Below are 16,281 nucleotides of genomic sequence, written 5' to 3' on the forward strand. Positions count from 1 at the left end.
CATTGGAGTATTGAGTCCAGTTTTAGGCCCCCCACTACAGAAAGGATGAGAGATTCCAGTGGAGGGCAACAAAAGTGATTAGGGGACTGTGGCACATGACTTATGAGGAGAGGGTGATTGGGAGAGGGGGAGGGAACTGGGCTTATTTAGTCTGCAGAAAAGAAGAGTGAGCGGGGATTTGATAGCAGCCTTCAACTCCTGAAGGGGGGTTCCTGAGAGGATGGACCTAGGTTGTTCTCAGTGGTGGCAGATGACAGAACAAGGAGCAATGGTCTCAAATTGCAAAGGGGGAGGTCTAGGTTGGATAATAGGAAAAACTATTTCACTAGGAGGGTGGTGAAGCACTGGAATGGGTTACCTCAGGAGGTGGTAGAATCTCCATCCTTAGAGGTTTTTAAGGCCCAGCTTGACAGAACCCTGGTTTATTTAGTTGGGGCTGGTCCTGCTTTGAGCAGGGGGTTGGACTAGATGACCTCCTGAGGTCTCTATGATTAAAGGAATAACATAGAGCTGGGCAAAAGTTTTGGGGGAAATTTCTCAACAATTTTGGCTTGACTTTTCCCTGTCCATTTCAGCTGAAATTTTGAAATTTTCTAGCCAGCTGTAGAATAAACAGAATTTCAGAGGGATGAATTTTTGCTGAATGAGATTACTTCCCCTCAGAAGAAACACTAAGATTTCTCTGCAAATATCACTGTACTTGAGCATCGCACAAGCAACGTAAGGAAAATAATAAGTTAACTGAAATTATAAATTAACAAAAAAAACCCACCACCCACAGTAAAATTGATATCCCTACATATTTTATAAGGATTTGGTGATAATCTGTCAACAGAGCTAGCATCAAAATTTGAAAGTATCCTCTTTTATTATAATAAACTGAAATCTTAAAGAAATAACTTTTAGAAAGAAGCTTTTAGAAACTTTGCTCTTAAAGCAGATTTTAAGCAGTTATTATAATCATTGCATATTCTAATTTGCAGTTTCAGGTTCAGAACACTCATTGGTCTGACTCTGCCTTTGCCAGCATTATTACATATCTCACGGTATTCTGTGTATAGAACCTGAGGATGTCAAGAATTGTGAAGATGTCCCGGCGTGTTTGCCCAGTGAAAGCTCTTTACAGAGGCACCTGGGGCATCAGAAGACAACTGTGAGTCACTGTCATCAAGCCAGTAGATATGTTTAAATGAAAGTCACTGTTAATGCTTAAATGCAAGGAAGACATGGCATACTGGGCCCCTGTTAAACGAAAGAAGCTTTAAAAGAAGGGGGTGAGAAAAGGCCTAAATCAGTACAAGAGCTTAAGGAGAGACAGTTTCTGAAACAATGTTTCATGTTAGCTGAACATTGCTGGAAAAGCAGTGTGAGATATATACAAGCTAATTCAGAAAGAGAAGGCTGACAAGAATCTGGACCTGTTTGAATCAATGCTGAAGCTATTAACAGGTATTTTCCCAAAAGCTTTCATACACAGACTACCAAGCAGTACGATAAGTATTTCCACTGGCATCTCAGCCCATCTATTTCTCAACATGCCCATAGTGTATCCTCATCAAAATCACTGGATATGGAAAGTTTTTCATGGACTAGTCTTCTGTGAAAATTTACATAAAAACAGCAAGCTCCTTTGGTTATAAAGTAGTGTTTTACAAGGCAGGTTTGCAGTTTGTTCTATCAATAGTGCTTGTTTAAGCATTACAGCATGAGCTACTTCCTTTTTTTTATTAACAATTTTGCTGCTCTTGTGCACATGTTAAGCAGTTTCCCAGTGAAGCAGAAATGAAGCATTAAACCATGTCAAAAAATGAAATCCTAACATTACCATAAAAAATACGATATGTGTAGTATTCAAGGGGGAAAATGGTTATTGACGCTCAGTTCTTTCAGAGAAACAAAGCGTTAAACAGCTCGTCAAGCTCTGTCAATTCCTTTCTCAGATTTTATACTATGTGCTTTTTACCAAACCTGGTTAAATCTTTACTCTCTCATTGTCACCATCCTAGTCAGTTTACATTTCCCAGGGCATCTCCAATTACACTTCCTTTCTGCTTTGAGCAAGCAACGGATGTTTTCTTCAATGGTCGCATCAGACAATAGCAGAAGTATTCAATAATATAGATAAAATGCAGTCATTAATGCACAAATATTTCTCAAGATATAGGCTTTATTTTTAATATAGACCCTCAACTTTCCTAGAGTCTTCTAAATGTACAATCAACTGCCACTGTCGCTTTGTTCAGATTATAATTGACAGTAATTTTCTGAGAGTCACAGTCATCTAAATAACTCCCTCACCCAGATTACATGAAACTAAGCAAGGTTATCGCCAACAAAAGCACGTGAGGAAACATCATTTCTCAATAAGAAGTCAGGAATTAAGTGGGATTTAAATGGTGCGCAGGACTCATGAATACCCTCTCCACAGGGATGAACTTCACCCTCTAGAAACAAATTTCCATTCTCTATTTTGCCCTAGAGGCTATAGTGTGTGAAAACAGAGGATTTATACCAATGCAATTACATAGCAGCAATTTCAGGCAAGCACAGAACAGGCAAAGTCTAAGAGTAATACCAAGACCTCAAGATCCTGTTCTTCAATGTAAAATCAATGGCCAGGAAGGTTTTTATCACCCACATCACAAAAGATGTCTTTAATCTGATTTGCATCACAGAAATCTGGCTTGATGATGTTGCAGGCTCACTGTTAGTCATCTCACATGTTCCTCATAACTCTGTAGACCTAGAGCCACAGAAGATAGCTACTCCACTTTCTTTCCTATCTTATTCCATTACAGACTCAAATGCAAAAGAAACACTATCTTTTAAGTGCATCCATTTACTCTTCTGATCCAGAGATAAAACCAACATGTGCATCCTGCTAATCTATAGTCTGACCTTCAACAACAAAAGGTGTCCTAAAGGAGGGGACTAAGGGTTCTACATGATGAGTTCTGTGTGGCAAGCCTGGGTGTAAATCTACAGCACACCATCTTGCTGCACACTAACTTCCTTTGTAGACACCAATATAGTGCAGTAAGATATCTACACTGAAATATAAACCCCACTGCTGGCCCATATCAGCTGACTCGGGCTTGCAGGACTCGGGCTGCAGGGCTATAAAATTGCAGGGTAGATGTCTGGGTTTGGACTGAAGCCTGGGGTCTGGGACCTCGTTGTGGGGAGAATCCTGGGGCTCAGGCTCCAGCCCAAGCCTGGACATCTACACTGCAATTTTACAGTCCTGCAGTCCCAGCCCTGTGAGCTTCAACATCCATATTGACAACACCTCTAGTGCATAAACCCACAATTTCCAGGTTTGATTTTCTCACACATAATCTTTGGGACTGTCATACCTCAGACTCAATTTTCAGAATGGGCCTGGATGCAGGGAACATAAGAAACACCTTCTATCCTGGACTGACCTCTGCATCCTCCAGGCTGATATCAGGACTATCCCAATATACAAGCAAGAAGCAACAAACAGAAGGTCACCTACATGCAGTCAAAATTCCAAACACCCTTGGCACATAATCCCACCTATAGCCACAGTGTACATAATTACTTAGAGCTATCATAAAATAAAGCCCACTTCTGGAACTGAGTAAAGCTAGTAAAGATGATTAAAGACTTCAGGATTTAACCCACCAAGCAAAGACTTTTTTCCCCCCTTCTAGTGCATGGGGCAGTAACAAGACAAAGACAATTTGATTATTTTTCCTTGTATACCTTTATTTTTGTTCTATAGGAGAAGTTAGGCTGCAGTAAATGTAAATAGTTCAGACACTGAAAAGATACGTCACCATCTTCCTGCAGAAATGACAAGCCTATATGTGAATACAATATTTGAACACATTTAAACCTATTAAACTGTCCAAGATCGTTATTGATTTCACTGTGTATAAAACAGCTGAAGCATTAGACAGCAGACATTCCTAGCCATAAACATTAAAAGGGATCTTTGTGTCTGCAGCAAATATATAATGTCATTTTTAATGTAACAGATTATTTCACTTGAGAATCAGTCTTGAACGAGTCCTTGGTGTCTGATTTTACACATCTGAGTCACAAAAACAATCAGCAGGGCAAGACCATATCTTCATTCCTGCAAACAGAGTGCCATGTCGATCACATGCTTGTACACGTACATTGCCTGAACTCTACCACTCTGTCTAGTCCTGGGGAATTGTCCATACAATCATGGGTTGGGTTGTAAATCCCTCATACTTCTAAGTCCTCCTTACAGGATTCAACCTTTTGGCCATATTGCTTAGATACAACTGGGGTTGGAGGTTGATCTGATCTCACATTGTTGCAACAGAATGATTTCAAAATGCAGTACAGAATGTGTTTATGTGAGCTTGACACACCAGATATACTCCTTGAATACATGATCAGTGAAAGGTAAATTATGAGTATGCAACATCATCTTTGTGAAGTGCTCACAACTGGTCTCATCAGAAGATTCCCCAGCCTTCGTTGATGTGTTTGATCCCAAGCTTATCCAAAGTATTATTAAGCATAAAATGAAGCCATTTTCATGGATTTCATTTGAAGCATTCTCAGTCTTACAACAATCACTAATACATGGGGGATCTCCTTTGTTAGATTTATCCAACTTTTCTTCCCTGTCATTTCAAAGAACTAGACTTGTCCTACATACCTGCACTGGGGCATATAAAGGAAACATGAAATGATCATGTCTACTTGAGGAGTATGTTACTACTTCGTATGACCAAGGATGACAGAATCTGGGCCATTACACTTATCCATATGAAATACTGTATATGAGGATATCTGAGTAACGTTATCATGGGTTTGTTTAGTAGTGTGAATTTTATAGCTGATGTAATTTTATTAAAATATGTAAATATATAATAGGATTCTTGTATTTTTAATAAGTTTTGAATATGTATTTCAAAAGTTCAACTTTGTATTTTTGCTCTGTCACTCATATCGTATGTGGATATATGGAGAATTTTCAATTTTAAGATAATTTTAATTAAATCATGAAGGGATCACTAGAAAATCAGAGATCAGGTTGTATATTATCCTATGGTTTTCAGTTTTTGATGTGTGCATTTAAACTGATATTCTTCTATTGAAAGTGAGTGTGCTGGAGAAGTTATTAATGCATTGGTATCACACTGGCAGTGGGACAGTGCTTGGAAATTGGCATTGTTTTGGTTTTGATAATTTCTTACAATTTTTTTTTCTTTTTAGGGTTTACATGATTGTAAGGATCAACACTTGATCAACTCTGATAGTTGATCAACCCAATAATTTATGTTTTCATCCATTGTAATTCTAACTATAATTCACTTCTCTGAAAAGAAAATTCAACACAAAAGATAGATTATGTAGTATCATAACTACATTCATCTTTAAAACATACACCAACTTGAAATACATTTTATAATGGCATGGATGACAAACCACTGAGGTCTTTAAAAGTTCTCCTTTAGTCATGCAGTGCCTGATTCCAGGTTCTACTGATAAGTCAAGGTAAGAACAGTGCAACCAGACTTTGGTTTCATGAACAACAGATTTCCCCTTCCTTTCTTATTTAGAGAAATAATGATGATTATATTATTTAAAAATAATTACCTCTCACCCATTCAAACAATAGGGAAATTAAAAAGGAATTAAATTGGATTAAGGCAATGTTATAGCACTCTGCTGGTGTAAAGTGGCCCAAATGCCAGCTTAGCTGGCTACAGCAGAATCACTAGAGTTTATGGGGATCTTTTGGTAGCACAATGCCACCACAGGAGCACCTACACCACCCATTCCCTGCATCTAGCACAAAAGGTGTAGCCAGTGCATGCATGCACCATGCTAATCCCCAGCTGCCATAACAACACCGTGGGGATATTGGCTACCAACACAAGTTATACTAGCCTTCAGAGGAACCATCCCAGAGAAGCCCCAGGGTTAAAGTAAGGTTTTCACTACCCACCCTCAACTGTGCTAAACATTTCTTGGTCACATCTATGGATTCAGAGCAGTGACTTGAACATTGGTCTCCCACATCCCAAGTAATTGTGTATTTTGAGGTGACTTTCTCTCACTCTCCCTGTTTCAGCTATTCCACTTTGCATAGACAATTATTCATTGGGGCAGAGAGAAAGAGACTGACTCTACAGCTTGGCGGCTAGGGCACTCATCTGAAATAAGGGTGAGCCAGGTTCAAGTACCTGACTCTCCCACATCCCAGGTCAGTTTCTTAATTGCCAAAACAGGCAGAGTAGTGATTTGAACCTTGGTCTTCCACATTCCAGGTGAGTGTCCTAAATATCAGGCTATTGGTTATTTTGGGTCAGTGTGTTTCTCTTAATTCCATCCTTAATCTAAGACTCCTTTCCTGAAGAAAGTTTCGGTTTTGATCAAGTGGCAATTTCTTATGAAAAAAAATTTCCTAAAAAATTTCCAACCAGCTCTACCTTTGTAGGCTTTTCTATAACTTATTGGAAATGTATACATAGTTACAGTACAGGTAGTGTGTAGCTGGCAATCCCACATTCACAAAGCCTTGGCTCTTGTTCTAAGAAACATCCAGTGGTGAGCTGGCTCCAGTTCGCAAGAACCGGTTGTTAAATTTAGAAGCCGGTGTAGAACTGGTTGTTAAAGGGGCTGGCAGGTCGGCAAACTCCAGTCCGCGGGCCACATCCAGCACGCAGAACGATCCTGTCCAGCCTACCTGAGCTCCCAGCTGGGGAGGCTCCCCTGGCCCCTCCCCCATCTGCTGGGTAGGGGGTGGGGTCCTGACGGGGTGAGTTGAGTAGAGGGTGGGGTCCTAGGGGTCAGTTAGGGTGGGGGAATCTCAGGAGGGGCTGGTCAGGGGACAAGGAGCAGGAAGGGTTGATGGGTTGCGGGTTCTGAGGGGGACAGTCAGGGGCAGGACTTGGGTTGGGGTTGGATGGGGGGCAAGGGGAGACAGGCACGTGAGGTTTGTACTCACCGGATCTTCAGCGGCACTTTGGCAGCAGGTCCTTCACTCACTCCGGGTGAAGGACCCGCCGCCGAAATGCTGCTGAAAGTCCGGAGCAAGTGAAGACACCTTCCCACCGCCGAAGTGCCGCCGAGGACCCATTAGGGAACCGGTTATTAGGATTTGGGGAGCTCATCACTGGAAATATCCATGCAACTATTACATGTCCAGTTACAGTGATCATCAAGGGATAAGAAAAAGGAGATAGGCTGAGATTTTTAAAGGGGCCTAAAGTAACTGGTGCCTAAATACTTTCCCAGCTGTAGCCTTTAGCTAGAGTTGCACTTGAATCTTCATAGGGATAATTTTAAGTGAAGTGGTGGCTAGAAAGAGTGGATTGCTCACTGGTGGTGGCAGTGCATTTTGAACAAGTAGTTTTACAGATATCAGCAGGTGGAGTTGTCTCTCAAAGACTCCTAAAGGGAAAAAAATACCATTTTAAAAAGGTGCTATAGATCAGGCTCTGGCTCAGAAAGGGAGCATAGTTAGCACACTCAGAGCCTTTTAACATTTCCCTTTCCCATTATTTCTCTTTCAACGTACAAATGTATTGAGCTTTTCCTGATTTCACTTAATATCCCCATTGACAAATAATTAAATCAGAGCCTGGTAACACACACACACACACAAATAAAATAAAATAAAATAAAATAAAGTGAGATCTCTTGCTCACCAGGTGGGTTTTCCCCAAGAGCTTGCAGCACTAATTATAAATCTTAGGTAACTCAGCAGTAATAGCACACGAGTAACAGCACTGTCACTGCAGTGCTAGTTATTTCTATTTAGCAATTATGCTTTCATGTTTTTACTTGCCTGTCAGGTATTATCTACATTCACAGTTTAATCTACAGTTTAGCAAAGAGTATAGTACAAAAGTGACAGCTTTGTCACTGTTAGAATTTTGACTTAATCTCCATGAACAGAATATTGTTATGTATACCATTTGTGGATACTTTGGCCATCCAGCTGTATTATTTAATATGAAACATAAATCAAAAAGTATATAAACAGATGAAACTCTTAAATAGTGGTGTTTATTTTTACTTATGGGCCTTATTTTAAATCTCTACCCTAAAATTACCCTGTTTTTTTAAATTTAAGCTTTAACTCCTCTCCTATAAAGAAAGAAAATGTAAAATTCCCAAAAGACCTAGCTTGCTAAATTGTCCAATCCATCTCCAGTCAAGTAACAAAAACACATCAAGTGACACCACACATTTTAAAACCATATGGAGTGCTAAATTGAAAACAACCCAATTAAAGCAGAGCTTAGTGTGCAAAGCCTGGAGTGAAACAAAAATTCAGGTTTCTTACAATCTTAATAAGAAAGTAAACCGAACTGTGTTGTTAAACACTGATAATTTCTGTAGTTATATTGCATGGATCAAATTTCAGTGTACAGCCAGAATGATAATGATAATTTTTTCAAGACAACAGTGGAACAGTGGGCAAAAGAGATTGTAAGAGGTCTTTGTTCACAAAAGGTAAAAATGTGAAACCCAATGCTAATTAAAGTGAAACTCTCCATTATCAGATGTATATAGAAAATATTAAGTTTCTTTAATTGTAGAGCTACAATAGCTTAACAGTTGATAGTACAGTCAGCATCACTTAATAAGAACACAGATGCTCTTGTGGTTAAAGCACTGGACTGTAACTAAGGATTTCCTGGCTCAGTTCAGAACTCTGCCACATAATTCCTGTGTGATTAAGGTCAAATAACTTAATCTATTTGTGCCTCAGTTTCCGAACTGGAAAGTGGAAACCAATAATAGTTGCCTATTTCACAGGAATGTTGTGAAGATGAGCTCATTGATTTTCACAAAGACTTCAGATACTATGGGGGAGCACCACCATTACCAAGAAAATTATGCTTTATCATTGAATCCTTTCAAGACAAACATCTTCATGCAACTTTATGCATGACATTGCGACTTCAGTCAGCAAAAGAACCAACATGATACCACAATCTGCTGTTCTTTCAAGATGTGGAACAATGTCCAATACAAAAGTGCCTCAGCTCTGTGGATATTAGCCTTCTTGGATGGCAGGCAGGTGCTAAACTTGTAAGTGCAGATACTGTGAATGGGAAACGAAAACATTTAAGATGGGCCCAGTGCTGCAAAGTGTTGAGACTCCCTCAATCACACTAGCACTAATGGTTGATAGTGCACATTACAGGATTGGACCCAGCTTCATCACTCCTGATAGGTAGCAAACTATACAGGAAAATGATGGCGAGATTTTATTGTCTGATATGATCTGATATTGCAATAGTATTTGCATAAACCCAAGGTAGATGTTTATTTATTTTTTTCCAGGCATAACAAAAATATATTAGAACAGAATCAATAAAGGTATATTGAAACCTAATTACTTACTGAGTCTAAATGAGCTACGTAAAACCTTTCAAACCTCACTGCCTAAGGTCAGGCATCTCAGTTGGATACCTTAATAAAGCTAAATAGGTTTTCAGTGGTGTTGAGCACCCACAAGACCTCTGAAAACCAGGTCACTTTTTGTGTGCTTTAATATACAGTTAGGTGCCAAGTTTTAAATGTTTTGACATATCACCAGGTGCTGCATAATCATTTCATACAAACTTTGTATCTTCTTTATACTTCAGGAGAAGTTAAAAAACAAAATAAAACAAAAATGGTGCAAGAAACTCCCTAGCAGAAAGAACTTTCATGGTATAGGAAATGATATTTATGTAAAACAATGCAAACACACAGGCCTGAATTCTTTGTCTATTTATTCCTGCACTTGAGGCATGAACAGGATGGTGAAGGGGGCACAAAGGTGACTTTAAAGCACCTTTGTGCTTACCATGTTGTGGCGCAGCTCTGTGCCTGCCTGGCCCACAAGTAATGAAGTTAAAGCAACCTCAAGTATGTACTACTAATTCATATTCTGCTTCCTATGGCTCCCTTGAGAATAACTGTACAAAGCTGGTCATAATTCCTTTCCCACCTCCTCTTTCCTTTCATGCCTTGTATAGTCCTCACATCACGGTCTGGGAGCAGGGTCCTTTGTGCCCTTATACCCGCTTTATAGCACCAAGGGAAACCATTTGCACAGGAGAAATTCCCAAGGGATCATTTCCACTTTCTTTCACTCCTCTCCTTCATGCTACTATGAATCAAGCCTGTAAACTTAAAAACCTATGAATTACCATGGCAAAAGAGCAGCTCATCAATATAACGGAAAGCACATGAATAAAAAATGATACATGCTTCAAACTGAAATATCGATTGAAAATGAAACTTTTAGGAGTTTCAAACAGTGGGTTTGGTGAGCATCCTTTATATACGAAGGCTTTAAAAATATGAAAAATCTATTGATTTCCTACAAAAGTAATATCACTATATAACAGCTCTTTTGTTTACCAACCACCTTTTAAAATGGAAAGGCTATGTTGCACCACCTATGGCAGGATATTAATCCGTCTTATATTTAAATAATTGTCAGTATGTACTTTATTTTCCAGTCTGGGGGTGACCTCCAAATGCAGTATCTTCTTATTCACATTTTTTAAAGAATCCCTGCAGGATCTCAAGGAATCTGAGGGAACCTCTTTGCAATGATTAGTATTTGTTAACACTCACCATTGCAGCACAGAATAATTAAATAGTCAATTAAGAAAACGCCATTTGTGTGAGCTGTTTTAAAGCAAAGCTGAATATTTGAGGGAAAAAAACATGCATGAGCATGAGGAATTACTCCTCTTCAAGACCATCCCCTATAAGAAAAACCCATTGTGACGAGTTGGATCACATAAACTCCCTTGGGAGCTGCCACCCGATGTGGCAAGACTAAGACTTCTACCTCTGCCTTCCCTGCCAGCTCGGGACCCCAACACTCTGTCTTGCTGAGCCAGACACTCCTGTCTACTCCAACAAAGACCCAGGGTCTGAATGACTTGCCCCAAAGCTGCAGGTTTACCTGAAAGTGGCTAACAGAAGTGTTCCTGTCTTTAATACTCAGATGCCCAACTCCCAATGGCATCTAAACCCAAATAAATCTGTTTTATCCTGTATAAAGCTTATACAGGGTAAACTCATAAATTGATAGTGAGATATGCACAGTTGTTTGCTCCCCCAGGTATTAATACATACTCTGAGTTAATTAATAATTAAAAAGTGATTTTATTAAATACAGAAAGTAGGATTTAAATGGTTCCAAGTAGTAACAAACAGAACAAAGTGAGTCACCAAGCAAAATAAAATGCACAAATCTATGTCTAATCAAACTGAATACAGATAAGATCCTAACCAGTTCCAGAATGCTCCCTTTTACAGGCTAATCTCCATTTAGCCTGGGTCCAGCAATCACTCACACCCCTTGCAGTCACTGCCCTTTGTTCCAGTTTCTTCCAAGTATCCTGGGGGGTGGAGATGCTTTCTCTTTAGCCAGCTGAAGACAAAATGGAGGGGACTCCCAGGGGTTTAAATAGACTTTCTCTTGTGCGTGGAGACCCCCTCCTCACTCCTATGCAAAGTCCAGCTCCAAGATGGAGTTTATGAGTCACCTGGGCAAGTCACATGTCCGTGAATGACTCACAGTTTTTACAGGTAGCATCCATTGTTTATATGCTACCTTGAATGTCCTCAAGTAGACTTCTTATGTGGATCGGAGCATTCCAAGATCCATTGTTCTTTAAGTGTTTCTTGATTAGGTACTTAATTTCAACATTCCTTTCTCCAGGAACTGACCAAATGCTCTACTAAGGTTATTTAGAAATCAAGCCAGTACACAGCCAACATTCATAATACTGATAACTTCGAATACAAAAATGATACATGTATACACATAGGATTAATACATTCAGTAGATCATAACCTTTGAGATATGTTACATGGCATATGTAGCATAAAACACATTCTAAGCATATGTCCATAAAGCCTTATGGGAGGTACCGTCACACCCATATTAACATTCATAAACAGAAATTCACACCAGTCCCTCTTATGGACAGGCAGCCCTGAACTTCAGTAGCAGTAGTATCCATTTAACAGCATTAAAATGTCTCAGTATACAAGGCAGTTTTCTAATGAAAAATGTTAGCACTGCATCATGTTCACTCACACCACAGCAGGCAAAACAAACTAACCTTGTTTATTGTTTCATTTATGTTATATGATCAACTAAATTGTTTCAAACAGTACAAGAGTAACAATATAATTATCGCAGTCTAACACTTCAATATCTTTTCCTGGTTAGGCAGAAACAACTCTGTCATACATGTACTGTACTATATTAAAAAATTATCAGTCAAATGCAGTGTAGATCCATTTGGAGGCAAATATTTGTAAGGAATGTTTTTGTCTCTGAGGTCCCTGAGAATATGAACATAAGTGAAAGGATTGGCTGAGAATGTTAATGGAGAAAAACCAAATGGAGTTTGTTTCCTCTTTGCAGGTTCCTAAACTTGGGGAATTCATCAGAGGACACTGTCCTGGCAATCACCCCAAACGAGGGCACAGGGCAGAGCTCAAAAGCCCCTAGCTCCTTCAGAAACCCAAGGAGCGTTAGAGTAACCAGCAGCATAGGGGAAGAAAGCAGGAGTAGCTGTGCTTCCCTGGCCTCCCTTACACCATTCCCCAAATGGAGCCACAGATACCCAAGCTCTAAAAACCAGAGCTATTTAAGGCATTTCCAGTTAGGCACCCAAAAATGGAGACACCCAAAATCACTAGTATTTTGTGAAAATTGAGAACCACAGCCTGAAGTTACTGCATGACCTTATTATTGTAACCCTGATCCACCCTTTCCTGTACTTTAACCCTGTTGCTTGTGTCACACCAACTACACTTGGTCCACCAAAGGCATCCACATTAGGCTCCCAGCTCCTCAGCCATCACCTCTCTTGGAGAGTGGGACACGTCCTGTGTCCCAGCGGCACAGATCCCTGCCCACACCATGAGTTCCCCAGCAAGTCCGACTGCCACAGCAGACTTGCTTTGCTGTCTCCCCAGAGGCTATAAACAGCAAAATTGCCCACCATTATAAACTGCCAGACCACCTTTCCAAGCAAGCACATGTATTCTTAAGGTGAAAGCACTTCAGAGAAAACATATTAAAAACAATAAAAGAACTTACACACATATGAATAAGCTTACCAGCGAGCACCCCAACTATAACAAGGGCTTTGGCCTTCAAAGGGCTTTTTTCTGTGGTTACAAGTGCATAAAAGCTGTTAGCTCAGAAAACCCATGAATCTGTGAGTCTCTCTTTATACAACTCAGGCCTTTGATCTTTAGATTCCAGGGATAGGTAATGAGCAGATAAAGGTCCCCACCTCAGGGCAAAGCTTCAAAAGGTTAAGTTTTTGTTTTACCACAGGTGATACCCGTTGCAATACATCTCCCTCTAGAGATTTCCTGTGAAACTCACTTAGCTTTGTTTGTCCCAAAAGTTTATTCTTGTCTGGCACATTGTATCAAATAGTCCTCTGAATTTCATAACCCTTCCCTGGGTTCACATTGGCCATGTCTCCCCCCAGAGAAGTTACAATCCCACAATAATACATAAACTTTAAATTTATAATACAATCGACTCCAAAGCTATTTAAATTTGTTTCAATGAGATCTTCCAAAGTTATTGCAGGGAATTGCCATATCTGTCACTTGTCCCTTCTAAATAAGTGGGTATAACTAAGGTGCTTGACTGGCATCCTGAGGAAACTCATTGACTTATTTCTGCTGGTGTTTCTGCCATTTCCTTTCATAATTTCACATTTCAGCTATTTCATATAATAATCTTTCTGCTAGCAAGGCAGCAAACAAGCTTCAAAAATCCATACAGAGCCATTCAAATCCCATATAATTTCTCTCTTTAGAACCTATGGGGCTGAGCTCTCACAACTGTCCTTACTCCCAAACCTTTGGATGTAAATCTGAGACCTGGGCCCTCCATGTGTACCTGTCATCCAGTTTCTAGGGGAGGTGTGTGTCAGAAGAGAAGAATGAGGGGGGATTTGATAGCTGCTTTCAACTACCTGAAAGGGGGTTCCAAAGAGGATGGCTCTAGACTGTTCTTAGTGGTAGAAGATGACAGAACAAGGAGTAATGGTCTCAAGTTGCAGAGGGGGAGGTTTAGGTTGGACATTAGGAAAAACTTTTTCACTAGTAGGGTGGTGAAGAACTGGAATGGGTTACCTAGGGAGGTGGTGGAATCTCCTTCCTTAGAGGTTTTTAAGGTCAGGCTTGACAAAGCCCTGGCTGGGATGATTTAGTTGGGTTTGGTCCTGCTTTGAGCAGGGGGTTGGACTAGATGACCTCCTGAGGTCCCTTCCAACCCTGAGATTCTATGATTCTATGATTCCCTTTGTCCCTTAAGGGGTCAAGCTGCCCAAGTGATGGATTGATGTTTCTCCCCCAAACTTGGAAGTATTACAAGCAGCAATTCTTTGGACCAAAGGAAGACTTTGGTAGGGCATTTCCCACCCTGGGGTAAGTAAGTGTCATGGATTTGGCAGTGCACTGCAGTGCTTCAGATTCCTTACTTTTGGCTGGAGACACTGCCATCACCGTGCTCTGAATTGCCCCAGTTCCCTGGTAATGGTAGGCAGAAAGCTCGTCCCTGTCAGCTACCCTGTTTGCATTTTTGCTAACACAGTCTTTGTAGGCCTGAAGCTGACTGAGTGGATCTGATGAATCCTTTCTGCTTTCAAAGCCATAATATCATTCCTAAAAAGCAAAGTCTATGGAATATCTGACGATATACCTACAACCAGCATCCCTGACCCTTCCTGGGTCTGTATAGAAATCTATGCTATAGGTAGAGTGAAGGTCTATCCCAAGCACTCAGCCACACCACCTTCTGCTCCCTCTGATGAGTCTATGGATCTGCATCCAGGAAGGTGCAGCATGACATGTGGGCAGTGGTTAGGCATGTGACAGCTCAGAATGAACACCATGTGCCATATGTGACTCCCTCCTTCCAGAGATTCACTCAAAGTTAACTCAGTGAGTTTAGGGTGCAGCTAGGCCCTGTGGGCAGAATGGGCAATCCTAGGCAAAGTGACCTCGCTGGCCATAAATGCCACATTGCTTTTCCCCTCTTGTCCCACTGGGTGTGGGTTTCAACCTGATCCCTGTCCTCTGATCCCATTCCATCCCTATTTGGTTTTCTCTTCAAACCAGGACAACTATCTCCACATTGGTCAGCCCATTTCACAACTATACTTACCTCTCTGGAATTTTTGTTCTGTGAATTGTTCTATCTCCCTTAATTCATAGTCCGGATAGACCATGGTCACCCCCCAAACAGTTCCCCGTTTCCTTACATGACCCTAACTTGAGTTGAAAACTCAACATAGGTCATATCCTCTTTTCTCTGAACTCCCCCAAACCTTCTAAGATACGCTTCAGGAGTCAGTTTAAATTTTACAACAAAGCTTGTTTACATCATTCATAATATGTAAGGGTGAAAGCATCCGAGGCCTTTGCTCCCACAAGGTAGTGGAGCCAGATAACATGCCATGTCCACCTGCCCCAACTTGTTTAATTCACACCCAAATTCAAAAGCATTTAGACACAAATCCTTTCTATGCTACTTGGCAATTCACACTGTTATATATCCTACCTTTGACACCATATATGTATTTTGTTCCTTCAATCGCTATATCTGAGCTAAAACTTTGGTTTTAGGCTCTTCAAGCTAATGACTGTCTCTTCCTGATGTGTTTGGAAGGTAGTTGGCATGTTTATGGTTGCATAATAATAATGATGATAATAATAATAAAAATTAGCAACCTTCTTGGCAGTATCAGCACACAGAGTGAGGATTAAATGGAATGGGTGAATTCACTACTTCTAATACATTTAAAGTGAATGTACCAATTGCTTTATCTTTTTGTCTTCAGCAGTCCATAGCCACCTGCTATACCTTTTCTCTTCTCCCTATGACCTTGACTATACTTGCGGTGCCATGTAGGGCCCATGTAACTCACACTGCAGTTAAAGGCAGGCTGCATCCACACTCACTGCAGTGTGCAGCAACAAGCAGCAGTGAAAGGCTCTGGCACAGGAAACTATGAGAGGAAAAACTCTGGCAGCAGGACACTACACTGCTAAAAATAGCCATGTAGATGTGGAAGGCACTGCTTGGATGAGTAGAGAGTTCTGTAGGGTTCGGGCATGTAGGGCACTCTACTAACCGTAGTCTAAGTTGTGTCTCATTGCCCGTGATGCTACTTATACCCATACTAGTTAGACATGTAGAGTGTGTACTCTACATACCACCATAAGTGTAGACCTACCCTGTCACACCACCTTACTCTGATG

General features: G+C 40.5%; 1 protein-coding gene and 1 long non-coding RNA gene across 11 annotated transcripts in view; one reads left to right on the plus strand and one right to left on the minus strand.

Annotated features, from left to right (window-relative positions):
• PCDH11X (protocadherin 11 X-linked) overlaps positions 1-16,281 on the minus strand; it is a 1,093,295-nt gene that overhangs the window by 179,501 nt on the left and 897,513 nt on the right. Inside the window, exon 8 of one of the 9 annotated variants that reach the window (XM_039487739.1) lies at positions 3,956-4,105. The exons of the other annotated variants lie outside the window; for them this stretch is intronic. Within the exon in view, the coding sequence (XP_039343673.1) occupies positions 4,053-4,105 (53 nt within the window). The 3' untranslated portion in view covers positions 3,956-4,052. Of the gene's footprint in view, positions 1-3,955; positions 4,106-16,281 lie in introns of those variants that run through there. 9 annotated transcript variants of the gene reach the window in all.
• Positions 1,081-9,011, plus strand: LOC120371685. 2 transcript variants are annotated; one of them, XR_005584522.1, is made up of 3 exons: positions 1,081-1,449; positions 5,224-5,505; positions 8,782-9,011. It is a non-coding gene; the product is annotated as an uncharacterized LOC120371685 (long non-coding RNA). The 2 variants fall into 2 exon arrangements; XR_005584523.1 differs by lacking the exon at positions 5,224-5,505.

Source organism: Mauremys reevesii, linkage group 9 (genome assembly GCF_016161935.1).
Source record: "Mauremys reevesii isolate NIE-2019 linkage group 9, ASM1616193v1, whole genome shotgun sequence".
In the NCBI taxonomy this organism is placed as follows: Eukaryota; Metazoa; Chordata; order Testudines; family Geoemydidae; genus Mauremys; species Mauremys reevesii.